Raw genomic sequence first — 17,788 nt, forward strand, 5'->3', positions numbered from 1 at the left:
ACCTCTCCAGTAAGCCGGAAGAGGATCTCTTGGGTGAGGTGTAATATCCTCTCCAACATCTTGTCCCTGTCTCTATCCATCCTTGATGGGTCAATCAGGAAAATTCTCTTATACAGAAAATCTCCACTGAGAGGAGCCAATATTGTTGGGACCTGAATTGGAAGAAGATGAGCCAATGTAAACCAATGCTGAGGCATATTGAGCACTTGATGTGTTATTCCAGGAGCTCAAATGCTGGATTTTAACTCTTTATATGCTGTGATCAATAACCACATCCAGATGATGTCCAGATGAATTACACCCCAGAGTACTAAAGGAGATAGCAGAAGAAAATTTTGAACCACTATCCGTAATCTTTGAAAATTCTTGGAGAACAGGAGAAGTCCCAGAAGACTGGAGAAGAGCAAATGTTGTTCCTATCTTCAAAAGGGGAAGAAGGTGGACACTGGGAACTATAGGCCGGTGAGTCTGACTTCTATACCAGGAAAGATCTTTGAACAAATTATTAAACAGCATGTATGTAAGTACCTGGATAAGAATGAAGTGATTAATCAGAGTCAGCATTGGTTTGTAATTTCCTTCTATGACAGAATCACTGACTGGATGGATCAGAGAAATGCTGTAGATATAGTATATCTTGACTTCAGCAAAGCATTTGACAAAGTATCTCACACCATCCTTATTGAAAAAATGACTAAGTATGGAATGGACACAGCAACTGTTAGGTGGATTCATAACTGGCTTAGTGATCGGACCCAAAGAGTGGTCGTAAATGGCTGCACATCCAGTTGGAAGAATGTCTCAAGTGGGGTACCACAGGGTTCTGTTCTGGGCCCTGTATTGTTCAACATCTTTATCAATGATTTAGATGAAGCAATTGAGGGTATACTGATTAAATTTGCTGATGACACAAAGCTAGGAGGGATAGATAATACTAGAGACAAGAGAGAGAGGATTCAAAAAGATATAAATAATCTGGAGCAGTGGGCAGCAATTAACAGAATGGAAAGTACTACATCTGGGCAATAAAAATTAAAAAAGCATATACAGAATGGGAGGAATAGAGCTAAGCAACAGCACATGTGAAATAGACTTAGGTATACTAATAGATCATAAACTAAACAGGAGTCAACAGTGTGATGCAGCAGCAAAAAAAGCAAATGCAATTCTGGGATGTATTAACAGAAGCATACAGTCTAGAATGGACGAATTAGAACTAATGTTGTTGGAGCATAATTATGACATGGTGGGGATATCTGAAACATGGCTGGATGAGAGCCATGACTGGGCTGTTAACTTGCAGGGCTATAGCTTGTTCAGAAATGACCGTACAGATAAGCGAGGGGGTGGGGTGTGTCTATATGTAAAATTGTCCTTAAAACCCATCCTGCGTGGTAATATAGGTGAATTTAATGAAAATGTAGAATCTCTGTGGGTGGAGATAAGGGGAGGGGGAAAAAATAATAATTAATAAATAACTGATAGGGGTTTGTTATAAATCTCCAAAAATAATGGAAGCAATGGAGAATATCCTTGTAAAGCAAATAGATGAAGCTGCGACTCAAGGAGAAGTCATTATTATGGGGGACTTCAACTACCCTGAAATAGATTGGGGAACGGAAATCTGCAGTTCCAGCAAAAGTAATCGGTTTTTGACAACTATGAGAGACAATTACCTTTCACAACTGGTTCAGGACCCAACAAGAAGGGGGGCACTGCTAGACCTAATATTAACCAACAGGCCAGACCGCATAGCAAATATAAGGGTTGGGGGTCACTTGGGTAATAGCGATCACAAAATAATAAGTTTTCATGTATCCTTTAAAATATCGTAGTTACTTACCGATAACGGTATTTCTCTGAACCCATGACGGCACTAACGAGAGAGAGGGATCCGCCCTCAGGGACAGGAAACCCACAGGTTAAAAAGGCGGGACCTCTCCTCCACCTCAGTTGGTTTACAGAGCCTTGCAGGGAATTTCTGCTGTAACTTAATTGGTTATTTTTACACAACAAAATATAACTGTATAACTTATGTAAGCTCCTCTATATATATATATATATATATACACTTTTTTTTTTTTTTTTTTTTTTATGCACACCTCGTGACTTAATTTATAAGTAGTGTGGACACCCATACGTGAAGGGAGGGAATATACAGGTGCCGTCATGGGTTCAGAGAAATACCGTTATCGGTAAGTAACTACGATATTCTCTTACCCCATGACGGCACTAACGAGAGAATTTCAAAGAATGAAAATTTTAGGGTGGGACTACTGCCTCAAGAACTCTCCTACCAAAAGTTAAGTCTGAGGGAGAAGATAGATTAAGCTGATAGTGCTTGAAGAATGTAGAGGGGGAAGACCAAGTGGCTGCTCTACATATTTGATCTATTGATGCTCCACCACGTTCAGCCCAAGAGGTTGCCACCGACCTGGTTGAATGGGCCTTAATTGTGTCCGGAGCTTGTTCTCCGGAAGAGGTATATGACATCTTGATGGCATCTCTTACCCACCTCGCCAACGTGGCTTTCGATGCCTTGTGACCCTTATTTGGTCCCTGAAAGCAGACAAACAGAGCCCTCCCTTTTCTACACTCCCTTGTGGCTGATAGATAGTGTGTTAGACATCTCTTTACATCTAGAGTGTGTAGAGCCTCCTCTTTTTTGTTTTTTGGATTGGGGCAAAAAGATGGTAACGCTATCTCTTGAGATCTGTGGAATTTTGATGCCACTTTGGGAAGGTAAGAAGGGTCAGTTTTGAGGATTACTCTGTCATCTAATATTTGTGTTAGAGGTGGGTAGGCTGATAAGGCCTGCAGATCACTAATCCTGCGAGCTGAGGTTAGGGCCACCAATAAACAGGTTTTCCAAGATATTATTTTTAGTGAAGCCTGAGATAAAGGTTCGAACGGCGCTTTAGTTAGTGCTGAAAGGACTAAGTTCAGGTCCCAGGGAGGAGCGGTGAGATGTATAACTGGTCTGGACCTAGTAGATGCTCTAACAAATCTTTTTACCCAGTGATTCCCCGCCAAATCCTGGTTGTAAAGGGCACCCAATGCTGCAATCTGAACCTTCAGAGTATTTGTTGCTAGGCCTTTCTCTAAACCTTTTTGAAGAAATTCTAAGATTTCCTGAATTGGCATCTGATTTGATAGGATAACTCCTGACGTGGAGAGGAACTTTTTCCAGACTTTGCCGTAGGCTCTGGTAGTTATAGGTTTTCTACTGGCCAGCAGGGTAGAAATTAAATTTGAAGAAAACCCCCTTTTTGTTAACAGTTCCCTTTCAAAAGCCAGGCCGTCATGTGCAAACTTTTTATTTGAGGGTGATTCACTGGCCCTTGATGCAGAAGGTCTGGGATATCTGGGAGTACCCATGGATCCGCTATGGACATTAGGCGTAGCCATGGGAACCATACTCTTTTCGGCCAGAACGGAGCTATCAGTATCACTTTGGCTCTGTCTTCCCTGATTTTCTTCAAGACTAAGGGAATTAGAGCTATCGGAGGAAACACATAAGCTAGATGGAATTTCCATGGAATTAACAACGCGTCTATGGCCACTGGACTCCCCCGAGGATCTATCGAGCAGAAGGCCTCCGTTTTCCGATTTTGATTGTTTGCAAATAGATCTATATCCGGGGCCCCCCAAAGATCCACTATGCGTTTGAATATACTTGTATTTAACTCCCATTCCCCCTGTTTTAATTGGGTTCTGCTTAGAAAATCTGCAGTTTGATTTTCTGACCCTTTTATGTGAAGGGCTGTCAGGGAGGACAAGTTGGCTTCTGCTTGTGACATGATGAAATTTGTCACTTTCATTAGGGATTGAGACCTCGTCCCTCCCTGATGGTTTAAATATGCTACTACCACCCTGTTGTCCGTCAGTAGTCTCACGTGGTGGGAACGGAGGGAAGTTAAAAAATGATTGATGGCGTACTGAACTGCTAAAAGCTCCTTCATGTTTGAAGTAAGGTCTTTTTCTTCTACTGACCAAGGACCTTGGGCAATTTGCCTGTTTAGGTGGGCCCCCCACCCCCAAGGGCTTGCGTCTGTGGTCAGGATTATCGAGACCGGCCATACCCATGGAACCCCCCTCCTGAGATTGGACGGGTCTGTCCACCAAGCTAAGGAAGTTTTTGTCCGAGAGGATATTTTTAATTGCTTTTCTAAATTTCCTCCTGCGTGGGATACCGCCTCTAGTATTTCCCACTGGAGATCTCTCGAGTGGCTCTGAGCCCACTGTACCGCTGGGATACAGGATGTCATTGATCCCAGTATGGACATGGCTCTCCTTAGAGAGATCAGAGGAGAGATACTCAACTGATTCACTAGATGTATCATGTTGGATACTTTTTCTTCTGGCAGACGACACTCTTGCTTTGTTGAGTCTATTAATATCCCCAAGTACAACTGTACTTGAGATGGGATAAGCCTGGATTTTTCCAGGTTCAGAAACCATCCTAGATTCGATAGGGCTACCATCACTCTGTTTAGTTGCTGGCTGCAATGTAGAGAGGAACTGCCCATCACTAGGAGGTCGTCCAGATAAGGCACAATCAATATGTTTTGTTCCCTTATATGGGCCATTACTTCCGCCATTAATTTTGTGAATACTCTCGGGGCAATGGCTAGACCAAACGGAAGAGCCTTGTATTGGTAATGTTTCAGTTCCCCTTGTATCATTACTGCAACCCTGAGATATTTCCGGAAATCCGGATGGATTGGCACATGATAGTATGCGTCCTTTAAGTCTATAACAGTCATGAAACAAGACGGGATAAGGGATCTGACACATGATTTTATTGTCTCCATTTTGAATTTTTCTATTACCAGGTATCTGTTTAGTTGTTTCAAATTTATAATTACTCTGAAAGTTCCGTCCGGTTTTGTTCGAAGAAAGAGCGGAGAATAAAACCCCCTCGTCTCTTCCTGTTGTGGAACTTCCTGTAAGACTTTCTTCTCCAGAAGAGTGAGAACTTCTCTCTGGATGCTTAGCTGCTCGATCTCTGACTTTCTTCGTGGTGTGACCACAAACTGATTGTGTGGCATTGTGTGAAAGCTTAGTTTTAGGCCCGTCTTTATGATATTTAGAGTCCAGGCACTTCCAGAAATTTTTTCCCAGGTTGGAAGAAAGTGGGTCAGTCTCCCTCCTACCTGGGGCACACCCTCATTGTGGCTGTTTTTTATTATCCGGCTTGTTGAACATGAAACCTCCTCTTTTGAATTTTCTGTCTTCCCACCCCTCCTTTTGATTTTTTGGGGGGCGTCTTTGTGTGAACCTCCTTCCTCGAAAGGGCCGCCTATAAGATTGATTTAGGAATCCCGGAAAGGCTTTCTTTTTATCAACCGCTTTTTCGAGGACATCGTCTAGGGTGGGACCGAACAAATATTCACCTTCACACGGAATGGAACACAACTTAGCTTTAGTTTGCAGGTCCCCCGGCCAGCACTTTAGCCATAATGCTCTCCTAGCCGCATTTGAGAAGGAAGCCGATCTTGCCGTCAGTCTAACTGAGTCTATTGAGGCATCTGCTAAATATGCAGCGGCCCCTCTCATCGCTGACACGGAGTCTAGTATAGACTCTCTCGGGGTTTTATTTTTTAATTGAGTCTCTAAATGATCCAGCCAGACCATTAGTGCTCTAGCTGTACACGTAGCAGCTATACCGGGTTTTAGCCCCCCGCTGGCGGCCTCCCAGGACCCTTTTAGGAAGACATCGGCCTTTTTATCCATAGGATCCTTGAGGGTCCCCATATCTTCAAAAGGCAGAGCGAACTTTTTAGAGGCTTTCGCGATGGCGACGTCTAATTTTGGCGCTTTTCCCCATGAGGCGCAGGCTGGGTCATCAAATGGGTATTTCCTTTTGGGTGTTAACAGTACTTTTTTGTCTGGTCTTTTCCACTCCTTTTTTATAAGGGCTTGAATTTTTTCATTTAATGGGAACACTCTGTACTTCTTTTGTTCCAGGCCACTAAACATAAGATCTTGTACAGATTTTTTGGAACGAGTGTCTGCCAGACCCATTGTCGCCCTAACCATTTTCACCAACGCATCCGTTTCATCTATTGGGAAACAGTTGCGACCGCTTTCTGAAGATGCGGAGGAGGATGATGAAGCTGTAGAGCTATCAGAATCCCCACTCGTACTATCTCCCTCGCTGGAGCTGTAATCTGGAGATTTTTCTTTATGTTTTCTTTTACGGTTTTTTACGCTTTTTAATGCGTCTGCTACTTGGGTTTTAATTAAATCTTTTAATTCAGATGTGAAACTTGGCGTCTCCTCATCAATGGTGTTCTTAATACATGGCGCACAGAGTTTTTTAACCCATGAATCCGGCAAATCTGCTGAACAAAGCGGGCATACTCTATGTTTACTTTTCCCCTGGCATTTCTTTCCCGGCTGTGGCTTTGAGGATGCCTCCTCCACTTGAACCACCGTCTCCCTCCTGGATCCACCAGAGCCTCTGCTACGCTGGGATCCTGAGCTGCTGCGCTGCGTGGGTTTTCTTGAGGAATGGCGCTCCTTCGGGTTCTTTGTCACAGGGGCCTGTGAAATTTCTTCCACCGACTGCTCTATTCCACTCATGGTGGTAATCTCTGAGCAGCGGTATACCCCTTTCCTTCTGGATATATACTAATGGAGCGGCGCCAGGCAACTTCCGGTTTACCCAGAGGTGCCCTGCGCCGTCCCGGAAGTGACCCCCACGCCTGCGCAGTAAGTCGCCGAACTCCCCGCGCGCGCTCACTGTTTGCCGGCTCACAGGAGGGACGGAGCTTCCGCAGCCGCCGCTGCTCCCAGCGTTCTCCTGTCGGTGACCGGCGTCACCACCTCCTGTGTGCTTTATGGATCGGTGGAGAAAACCTCCAGGTAGCCGCCGCTACCTATTGCCGATCATCCCTTTGAAAAGGAAGAGGCAGGCTTTCTCGGCATCCTCTTCACTGCCTCCCCTCTGCGTGCATCTACGAGGCCCGCCGACCCCGGATCGCGCCCTCAGGGAGGAATCCACCTGAGACCGTGGCAGGGCCCCCCGCTGCCTGAACTCGGCCTGATGGTCCCTGGACTCCTGGATGGTGAGTTGTGGGATCCCCGTCGGGGACAGGAAACCGAACTGAGGTGGAGGAGAGGTCCCGCCTTTTTAACCTGTGGGTTTCCTGTCCCTGAGGGCGGATCCCTCTCTCTCGTTAGTGCCGTCATGGGGTAAGAGAAAGATGTGTAATAGAGGGGTTACAAGGACACTAAATTTCAAGAGGGCAAATTTCCAATGAATGAGAGAGGATCTTGGTGCAATTAACTGGGACGATATCCTGAGACATAAAAATACACAAAGAAAATGGGAGACATTTATTAGCATCCTGGATAGGACCTGTGCACAGTATATACCGTATGGGAATAAACATACTAGAAATAGGAGGAAACCAATATGGCTAAATAGAGCTGTAAGGGGCGCAATAAGTGACAAAAAGAAAGAATTTAGAGAATTAAAGGAAGTAGGTAGTGATGAGGCATTAAATAAATACAGAAAATTAAATAAGTTCTGTAAAAAGCAAATCAAGGCAGCAAAGATTGAGACAGAGAGACTCATTGCCAGAGAGAGTAAAAATAATCCTAAAATATTCTTTAACTACATAAATAGTAAGAAACTAAAAAATGATAGTGTTGGCCCCCTTAAAAATAGTCTGGGTGAAATGGTGGATGAGGATGAGAAAAAAGCCAATATGCTAAATTACTTTTTTTCATCAGTATTTACACAAGAAAATCCCATGGCAGACAAAATGACTAGTGATAAAAATTCCCAATTAAATGTCACCTGCTTAACCCAGCAGGAGGTGCGGCGGCGTCTAAAAATCACTAAAATTGACAAATCTCCGGGCCCGGATGGGATACACCCCCGAGTACTGCAGGAATTAAGTACAGTCATTGATAGACCATTATTTTTAATCTTTAAAGACTCCATGATAACAGGGTCTGTACCACAGGACTGGCGTATAGCAAATGTGGTGCCAATATTCAAAAAGGGGACAAAAACTGAACTCGGAAATTATAGGCCAGTAAGCTTAACCTCTACTGTGGGTAAAATCCTGGAGGGCATTCTAAGGGATGCTATACTGGAGTATCTGAAGAGGAATAACCTCATGACCCAGTATCAGCACGGGTTTACTAGGGACCGTTCATGTCAGACTAATTTGATCAGTTTCTATGAAGAGGTAAGTTCCGGATTGGACCAAGGGAACCCAGTGGATGTAGTGTATATGGACTTTTCAAAAGCTTTTGATACGGTGCCACACAAAAGGTTGATACATAAAATGATAAAAATTACATAGAAGAGCCAGGAAAGATATATATCTTGGTATCATTAAGGCAGGGGTCCCCAACTCCAGTCCTCAAGGCCCACCAACAGGTCATGTTTTCAGGATTTCCTTTGCATTGCACAGGTGATGCAATTATTACCTGGGGAAGACTAAGGAAATCCTGAAAACAAGACATGTTGGTGGGCCTTGAGGACTGGAGTTGGGGACCTCTGCATTAAGGTATCAACCACTGATGACTCTCAATAGAAGAGCCATAAACCTGATGAGGGACACGGAGGATCTTAGTAGAGTTATGTGTTACTCTGTAATGTCTTTATTTTCCATAAAAGTCCCCTCTGAATTGTAAAGTACAGCAGAATATGTTGGCGCTATAGAAATAAAATTATTGTTATGAGGAAAAGACGTTTAGTCTTGAGAAGAGATGTCTAAGGGGGAACATGATTAACTTGTGCAAGTAAATAAATGGTCAATACAAAAAGTATGGTCAAAAGCCGTTTCATGTAAACCCTACTCAAATGACAAGGGGGCAATCGCTGCACTAGGAGACAGAAAGGTTCAATCTCCAGGGAAGAATAGTAAAGAAAGATTACCTCTTCTGGAGCAAACCGGATTATGCATTGTTGTTGTATATAAACCCAGTCGTATTAGTTTTTGCTATCCTTTGCCTGCACTTGATGGACATTTGTTTTTTTAAGTATATAAATGATGTAACTATACAACAAGCAGAAGGACCCAGTAATTATAAATGTATTATCTATGTAATTAGTTGACAAACGTTACTTATGAAATTTTTTTAGTATTATTTACTAATCATCTCAAGGAAGTAAAGGGAATCTGTCAGCAAAAACCAAGCTCAGCACCTCGTAGATGACACAGCCCTGATACAAGTCGTACCTCAAACACCCCATACATATTAGAATAATGTCAGCCGAACTCACCAATATTGACTAACCGTCTAATGAGTATGGGAACCCACTGAATCTCCTCCAACAGACAATGTCGGGGGAGAGAAGGATTTGGTATGTCTAATTTCGGATTGCCCATAATTCTGTTCTCTGAGAGATAAGAAGCACCATGGTGGATCAGTGGTTAGCACGGCAGCCCTGGGTTCAAGTACCACCAAAGACAACATCTACAAGGAGTTTGTATGTTCTCCCCTTGTTTGCGTGGGTTTCCTCCGGGGTCTCTGGTTTCCTTCCACAAATGAATAGGGAATCTAGATTGTGAGCCCTAATGGGGACAGTGATAATGTCTGTAAAGGGCTGCGGGATATGATAAAGCTACTGTATATAAGCAAAGCATAATAAGTAAGCCAACAGAGAAGTCTAGTATGACCTCTCTTATAGAGTACACTGCTTGGTTTAGCCAAGCGCTCTTGGGTTGTCATGGCGGCCAGGGGCCTACTAATGGCTCCCATGGGTGTCATTTTTGTCCTCCTTTGAAGCTCAGCCTATGGCCAAGCTTTATAGGGGAACATCATTTTTGTCGATATATAATGCAGTAGTGTGGTATCAGACAATGAAAACAGAATACACACAAAGAATACACAGTAACACATCGCTATGCAGTGCTAAAATAATTCCAATAGACAAATAGCAAGTAATGCCAAATAAGAGAGAGAAAAAACAAATACCAATACACAGTGAAACAATTACCAACAACATACAGTTCCCAAATATGTACCAAAACAATCCCATCTAATTAAGACCAATAAACAGTTCTCAAAAAAGTCCCAATATACCAAAAATACCAATATATAGCAAAAAATCCCATCCAATTAAAACCAATAAACAGTGCTCAAAAATACCAGTATACAGTTCAAAATATAGTGCTAAAATAATACAGAACAAAATCACTGTACAAGTGTAAAATAATATAAAAATTCAGAGCACAATAGTAACATATAGTTCTCAAATAATATATACGAAAGATCCCAACCAACTAATACCCACATACAGTGCCCAAATAATATGGGTATTCAGTGTCCGAATATCTAATAAAAGCCTGAAAACAGGTGTCTATGATACCCTGTCCTTACTAATTGTAACACATTAAATACGAGTACGGTATATAAATACATTTACAGTGGCGTAACTAAAGTCTTATGGGCTCCAATGAGAACCTTGGAGGGGCCCCTCCATCCTGAATATATATATATATATATATATATATATATATATATATATATATATATATATATATATATATATATATATATACCGTATATACTCGAGTATAAGCCGAGATTTTTGGGCTGAAAGTGCCCCTCTCGGCTTATACTCGAGTCAATGTGGGTGGCAGGGTCGGCGGGTGAGGGGGTGAGGGCGCTGAGGTATACTTACCTAGTCCCAGCGATCCTCGCGCTGTCCCTGCCTTCCTCCCCGTCTTCTGTGCTGCAGCTTCTTCCTCTCTTCAGCGGTCACGTGGGACCGCTCATTAGAGATATGAATAAGCGGCTCCACCTCCCATAGGGGCGGAGCCGCCTATTCATTCCTCTAATCGGCAGTGCCGGTGACCGCTGACAGGAAGAGCTGCGGCACCGAAGACCAGGCAGAGGGACAGCGCGAGGATCGCCAGGACTAGGTGAGTATGTCATATTCACCTGTCCACGTTCCAGCCGCCGGGCGTCGCTCCATCTTCCCGGCCGGCGCCTCTATCTTCCCGACGTCTGCGCTCTGACTGTTCAGGCAGAGGGCGCGATGACGCATATAGTGTGCACGGCGCCCTCTGCCTGATCAGTCAGAGCAGAGACACCGGGAAGATGGAGGCGCCGGAACGAGACGCCGGGAGTTGCAATCAAGGGAGGTGAGTATGTGTTTTTTTTTTTTATTGCAGCAGCGGCGGCGGCGGCAGAGATTTCTATGGGGCACAATGAACGGTGCAGGGAGCAGAGCTGTGTATATATGTGGGACATGCAGGGAGCAGAGCTGTGTATATATGTGGGACATGCAGGGATCAGAGCTGTGTATATATGTGGGACATGCAGGGAGCAGAGCTGTGTATATATGTGGGACATGCAGGGAGCAGAGCTGTGTATATATGTGGGACATGCAGGCGGCAGAGCTGTGTATATATGTGGGACATGCAGGGAGCAGAGCTGTGTATATATGTGGGACATGCAGGGAGCAGAGCTGTGTATATATGAGGGACATGCAGGCGGCAGAGCTGTGTATATATGTGAGACATGCAGGCGGCAGAGCTGTGTATATATGTGGGACATGCAGGGAGCATATGGCACCGTATATGGCACAGCAATGGGGCACAATGAACGGTGCAGAGCACCGTATATGGCACAGCAATGGGGCACAATGAACGGTGCAGAGCACCGTATATGGCACAGCAATGGGGCACAATGAACGGTGCAAAGCACCGTATATGGCATAGCAATGGGGCACAATGAACGGTGCAGAGCACCGTATATGGGCACAGCAATGGGGCACAATGAACGGTGCAGAGCACTATATGGGGCACAGCTATGGGGAAATAATGAACGGTGCAGAGCACTATATGGCACAGCTATGGGGAAATAATGATCTATTTTTATTTTTGAAATTCACCGGTAAATGCTGCATTTCCACCCTAGGCTTATACTAGAGTCAATAAGTTTTCCCAGTTTTTTGTGGCAAAATTAGGGGGGTCGGCTTATACTCGGGTCGGCTTATACTCGAGTATATACGGTATATATATATATATATATATATATATATATATATATATATATATATATATATATATATGTATGTATGTATGTATGTATGTATGTATGTATGTATGTATGTATGTATGTATATATATATATATATATATATATATATATATATATACACACACTAGCTGAAGAGCCCGGCGTTGCCTGGGCATAGTAAATATCTGTGGTTAGTTATAGCACCTCACTTCTCTCATTTTCTCCCTCACACCTCTCATTCCCCCCTCGCTCCTCATGCCCCCCTAACACTTGTCATTTCGACTTCACATCTGTCATTTTCTAATCACTCCACTATTTTCCCTCACTCCTCTCATTTTGCACTCACACCTTTTCATTTTCACCTCACACCCCTCATTTTCCCCTCACAACTCTCATTTTCCCCTCAGTATATACATGTTTGTCATCTCCCTTATATATAGTATATACCTGTATGTCATCTCCTGTATATAGTATATGCCTGTATGTCATCTCCCCTGTATATAGTATATACCTGTATGTCATCTCCACTGTATATAGTATATACCTGTATGTCATCTGCTCTGTAAATAGTATATACCTGCTGTATGTCATCTCCTCCTGCATATTGTATATACCTATGTGTCATCTCCTCCTATATATAGTATATACCTGTATGTAATCTCCCCTGTATATAGTATATACCTGTTGTATGTCATCTCCTCCTGTATATACCTATGTGTCATCTCCTCTTTTATATAGTATATACCTGTATGTCATCTCCTCCTGTATATATATATACCTGTATGTCATCTCCGCCTGTATATAGTATACACCTGGGTGTCATCTCCTCCTGTGTATAGTATATATTTGTGTGTCATCTCCTCCTGTATTAGACCTCGTTCACACATTATTTGGTCAAGATTTTTACCTCAGTATTTGTAAGCTAAATTGGCAGCCTGATAAATCCCCAGCCAACAGGAAGCCCTCCCCCCTGGCAGTATATGTTAGCTCACACATACACATAATAGACAGGTCATGTGACTGACAGCTGCCGGATTTCCTATACGGTACATTTGTTGCTCTTGTAGTTTGTCTGCTTATTAAATCAGATTTTTATTTTTGAAGTATAATATCAGACTTGTATGTGTTTTAGAGCGAGTTTTATGTGTCAAGTTGTGTTTGTTGAGTTACGTGTGGTGACATGCATGTAGCGACTTTTGTGAGATGAGTTTTGTGTGGCGACATGCGTGTAGCAACTTTCTGTATGTCGAGTTGCATGTGACAGGTTAGTGTAGCAAGTTGTGTGCAGCAAGTTTTGCGCATGGCGAGTTTTATGTGTGGTGCGTTTTGAGTGAGGCAACTTTTGCATGTGTTGCAACTTTTGTGCATGTGGCAATTTTTCCGCGTGTGCAAGTTTTGCGTGTGGCGAGTTTTCCATGAGGTAAGTTTTGCACGTGTGGCGAGTTTTGCATGTGGCGAATTTTGCGCGTGGCGAGTTTTGAGTGCCGACTTTTGTGTTTCGACTTTTATGTGGCGAGGTTGGTGTATGTGTGGTGAAATGTGTGCTGAGGGTGGTATATCTGTTCAAGCATGTGGTAGTGTGTGGCGCGTTTTGTGTGTGTTCATATCCCTGTGTGTGGTGAGTATCCCATGTCGGGGCCCCACCTTAGCAACTGTACGGTATATATTCTTTGGCGCCATCGCTCTTACTCTTTAAGTTCCCCATGTTCACATATGGCAGCTGTCAATTTGCCTCCAACACTTTTCCTTTCACTTTTTCCCCATTATGTAGATATGGGGCAAAATTGATTGGTGAATTGGAATGTGCGGGGTTAAAATTTCACCTCACAACATAGCCTATGATGCTCTCGGGGTCCAGACGTGTGACCGTGCAAAATTTTGTGGCTGTAGTTGTGACGGTGCAGATGCCAATCCCGGGGACACACACACACAGCTTTATATATTAGATATATATATTTAAATATACATCCTGGTATTGTTATGCCCCTCATCCTGTCCCCATCCTGGTATATGTCCCTTATTTTGGGCCCTATCCTGATATTTCTATCCCTCATCCTGGTATATATCCCCCATCTTGGTATATGTCCCACACTGCCACTGTCCCTTAATACATAGAAAACCAATAGGCTATGTGCACACGATGGGATTTGCTGCGGATCCGCAGCAGATTTTTCCGCGCAGAAATGCTTCAGATCCGCACTGTGATGTACAGTATAACGTTATTAAATGGCAAAAAAAAGAAGTGCAAATGGTGCGGAAAAATCCGTGCGGAATTGCTGCGGATTTCAAAGAAGTGCATGTCACTTCTTTTGTGCGGATCTGCAGCGTTTCTGCACCCCTCCATGTTAAAATTCCGCTGAGGCAAAAACCGGTGAAAATCCGCACAAAATCCACATCAATTCCGCACAAAATCCGCATAAAAACCACGGTAAATCTGCGGCTGCGGATTCTGCCAGGAGATGCAGATTTTGTGCAGAAAATTCTGCACTTCGTTTCCTACGTGTGCACATACCCTTATGCTCACCAGGGGTGAACATAGAAGCCATGGGGACCCCATAGCAGAAGTATAATGCACTCTACATAGTCCTCCATATAGTATAATGCACAGCCCATAGTATAATGCACCATCCATAGTCCTCCATATAATTTAATGCATCCCACTTCAACATACAAGCAACGCATGACGCCTCTTCCATGCGCTGGTGGTCACTTTTACACCGAAGTCAACTGCTAGCCTCGGATTGGCCGGCAGTGTGTATTGCGGAGCATGGACCCGATGGGTCTGTGAGCTGTAATACACTTCATTGTTCACCTGAGGATGCACATCCAGCTGAGTACTTGCTGGCATCAGCAAGTCCTTCAGCCACCAGGCCCGGTTATATATATATATATATATATATATATATATATATATATATATATATATATATATATATATATATATACACACACACACACACACACACACACACACATACTCATGCATACACACACATGTACATACACATGCCAGATGTGACTGCCCTTTGCATAGATATCACATGCAACTATATTGAGAAAATAATGTTATTCTATATGAACACACAAGTTTTACAAAGATAAAGAACACAAGGATACATAGTAATCAACCAAGTCATCTAAACATAGTGTAATGTGTTCTTGACGTATGTATTGTGTATTTGTCTGTATCGTGCATTTGATATATGTATTGTGCATTTGTTGTGTGTATTTGTCTGGATCTGAGGAGGATTGCATGGCAAGTAAGCCTCCTTACCGGGCGGCATGGTGGCGCAGTGGTTAGCACAGCAGCCTTGCAGCGCTGGAGTCCTGGGTTCAAACCCCACCAAGGACAACATCTGCAAAGAGTTTGTATGTTCTCTCCGTGTTTGCGTGGGTTTCCTCCGGGCACTCCGGTTTCCTCCCACATTCCAAAGACATACTGATAGGGAATTTAGATTGTGAGCCCCATCGGGGACAGTGATGACAATGTGTGCAAAATGTAAAGCGCTGCGGAATATGTTAGCGCTATATAAAAATAAAGATTATTGTTATTACCTTGACAAGCCAGAGCTGGTATGTCACTCTCCATAAGGAGATACGTTACCCCTTAGACCCTAGTCCAGAGCCTCTCACCTAGCCTAATCAGTTCTCATGCTTCGCACTGATGAGGGCCAACAGTGTCTGTGAATTGAGATACTGATTTGGCTCTTATCCTAAATCATATTGCAAGACTTGTTAAAGGGTTGATTGTGACTTGTAGGATCGCTACTTCCAATAGGTGGCGCTATAGAGTCCAAGTCTTCTTTTTCTCTGAAGAGGCAATTTGCATATTTGCCTGGATCAGTGATGTTGAAAGCTATGCCGTTGGCCGTGTCAACGTGACAGGTTTGACAACTGACAGGTTTCAACTGAGTTACCAAACTAAGCATACTGGGAAACCGCCGATGGTCGGCACAAGGATGATCACTGTTCATGATGTGCTAGGATAAAAGATGCTAGGGTGTCTTGGTGCTGATACTGCTTGGGCGAAAGGAAAGATTAAAAGCTGCAGAGATATCAAAGTTCGGAACTTAGAAAGTAAGAACCATGAACCAAGGCAAACTCAACATCATCACAGCCGAAATGGACAAAACAGGACCCGACTTTGCAAACTAAGATCGGCTCAATTCAGACATTTCCAGTCAATAAACATAGGGTCTACAATTGGCGATGATAACTGAAGACAAAATGATGTCGCTTTTATTCTCAACCAAAGATTGGCCGGCACTGGTGTCCTGAAGTATAATTCAGTCAGTGATAGAGTCATCTTGATAAGATTACAAGGAGTGCCAATCCATGTGACAATAATACAAATCTACTCACCAACAACAGTTGACGAGTTGGAGGACAATGAACTATTCTATGATCAGGTTCAAGAAAAAAAAATCAATAAGATGCCAGAACAAGATTTACTCAATATCATGGGAAACTTGAATGACAAAGTTGGCCATGGCAAACATGTAACTTTGAACTTGATGAAGGAAAGGAGGCTGTAGGAAGAATCATTTTTTTGTATGACAAATCAACTGTCTATCATTTCTTCCAAAATCACAAACGAAGACTCTACATACGGACATTACCAAATGGGGCATATAAGAATCAGATTGATTACATATGTGTTCGCCAAAGATGGAGGTTATCGATCATTATCAAGAAAAAAGGCCATGAGCTGATCATAAACGTTTGCTAATAATACAGTCTCCTGAAGCAGCCTGTGTGAAAAAGATATGGACAACTGATAAAGGGCCCAAAGACTGGACAAGATCTGAGTTTATTCCTATTCTGAAAAAGGGAGATGCTACCGACTGTGGAAACTATCAGACTATTGTGCTCATACCTCATGCCAAGAAAATACTACTGAAGATCCTAAAAAGACGGTTACATCCTTACTTCTTACTTTGACAAAGAGCTGCCAGAGGAACAAACAGGATTCAAAAAAGGCAAAGGAACAAGATGTAATTGCTAACATTAGATGCATAATGGAAAAGGCCAAATAATACAACAAGGAGATCTATTGGTACTTCATCAATTACAGCAAAGTCTTTAACTGTGTTTTCATCAAAAACTCTTGAATAGAATGAAGTATATGGGTGTGCTGAACCATCTAATCAGTCTCATTAGGAACCTTTACATTGACCAAAGAAGCAACAGAACACTGACACGGCATCGTTCAAAGTAGAGTGACGCGTCAGCCAAGGCTGAATCCTGTCACAATTTCTGTACAATTTAAAGGCAGAAGCTATTTTCAAGAAGGTTGGACTTGCTATAAAAAAGGATCAAAATTGCTGGACGAATCATCAACAATCTTGAATAAGCAGACAATACAATACTGATAGCAACAAGAGTAGATGGAATAAAGAACTTGTTACAGAATGTCAAGATGGAAAGCTTGAACACAGGACTGCTACTCAATACAAACAAGACAAAAGATATTGACTACTGCCATGTACAACTGGCACACATTTGAGATGGACGGTAACAAACTGGAAGTTGTAAAGGACTTCAAACTACTTGGATCAATGATCACTCAAAATGCAGAGACAATACAAGAAGTCAATAGGAGAATAGCTATGAGTAAATAAACAATGAAGTCACTGTACAAGATCTTCAAATCAAAAACATTTCACTGGTGATGAAGACAAGGGTCGTACATAGTCTGTTTTTTTCTGTAGTAACATAAGGATGTGAATCATGGACGATAAAGAAACAGGAATCGACGCCTTTGATATGTGTTATTGGAAGAAGGATGTTA

The 17,788-nt window shown here is 42.8% G+C and overlaps 1 protein-coding gene across 1 annotated transcript in view; it reads right to left on the reverse strand.

Moving 5' to 3' along the window:
- LOC138663871 (zinc finger protein 271-like) overlaps window positions 1-17,788 on the reverse strand; it is a 48,814-nt gene that overhangs the window by 26,965 nt on the left and 4,061 nt on the right. Inside the window, exon 6 of the mRNA XM_069750234.1 lies at window positions 3-152. Within this exon, the coding sequence (XP_069606335.1) occupies window positions 3-152 (150 nt within the window). The remainder of the gene's footprint in view (window positions 1-2; window positions 153-17,788) is intronic.

This window comes from Ranitomeya imitator, chromosome 2 (genome assembly GCF_032444005.1).
Source record: "Ranitomeya imitator isolate aRanImi1 chromosome 2, aRanImi1.pri, whole genome shotgun sequence".
Classification (NCBI taxonomy): Eukaryota; Metazoa; Chordata; class Amphibia; order Anura; family Dendrobatidae; genus Ranitomeya; species Ranitomeya imitator.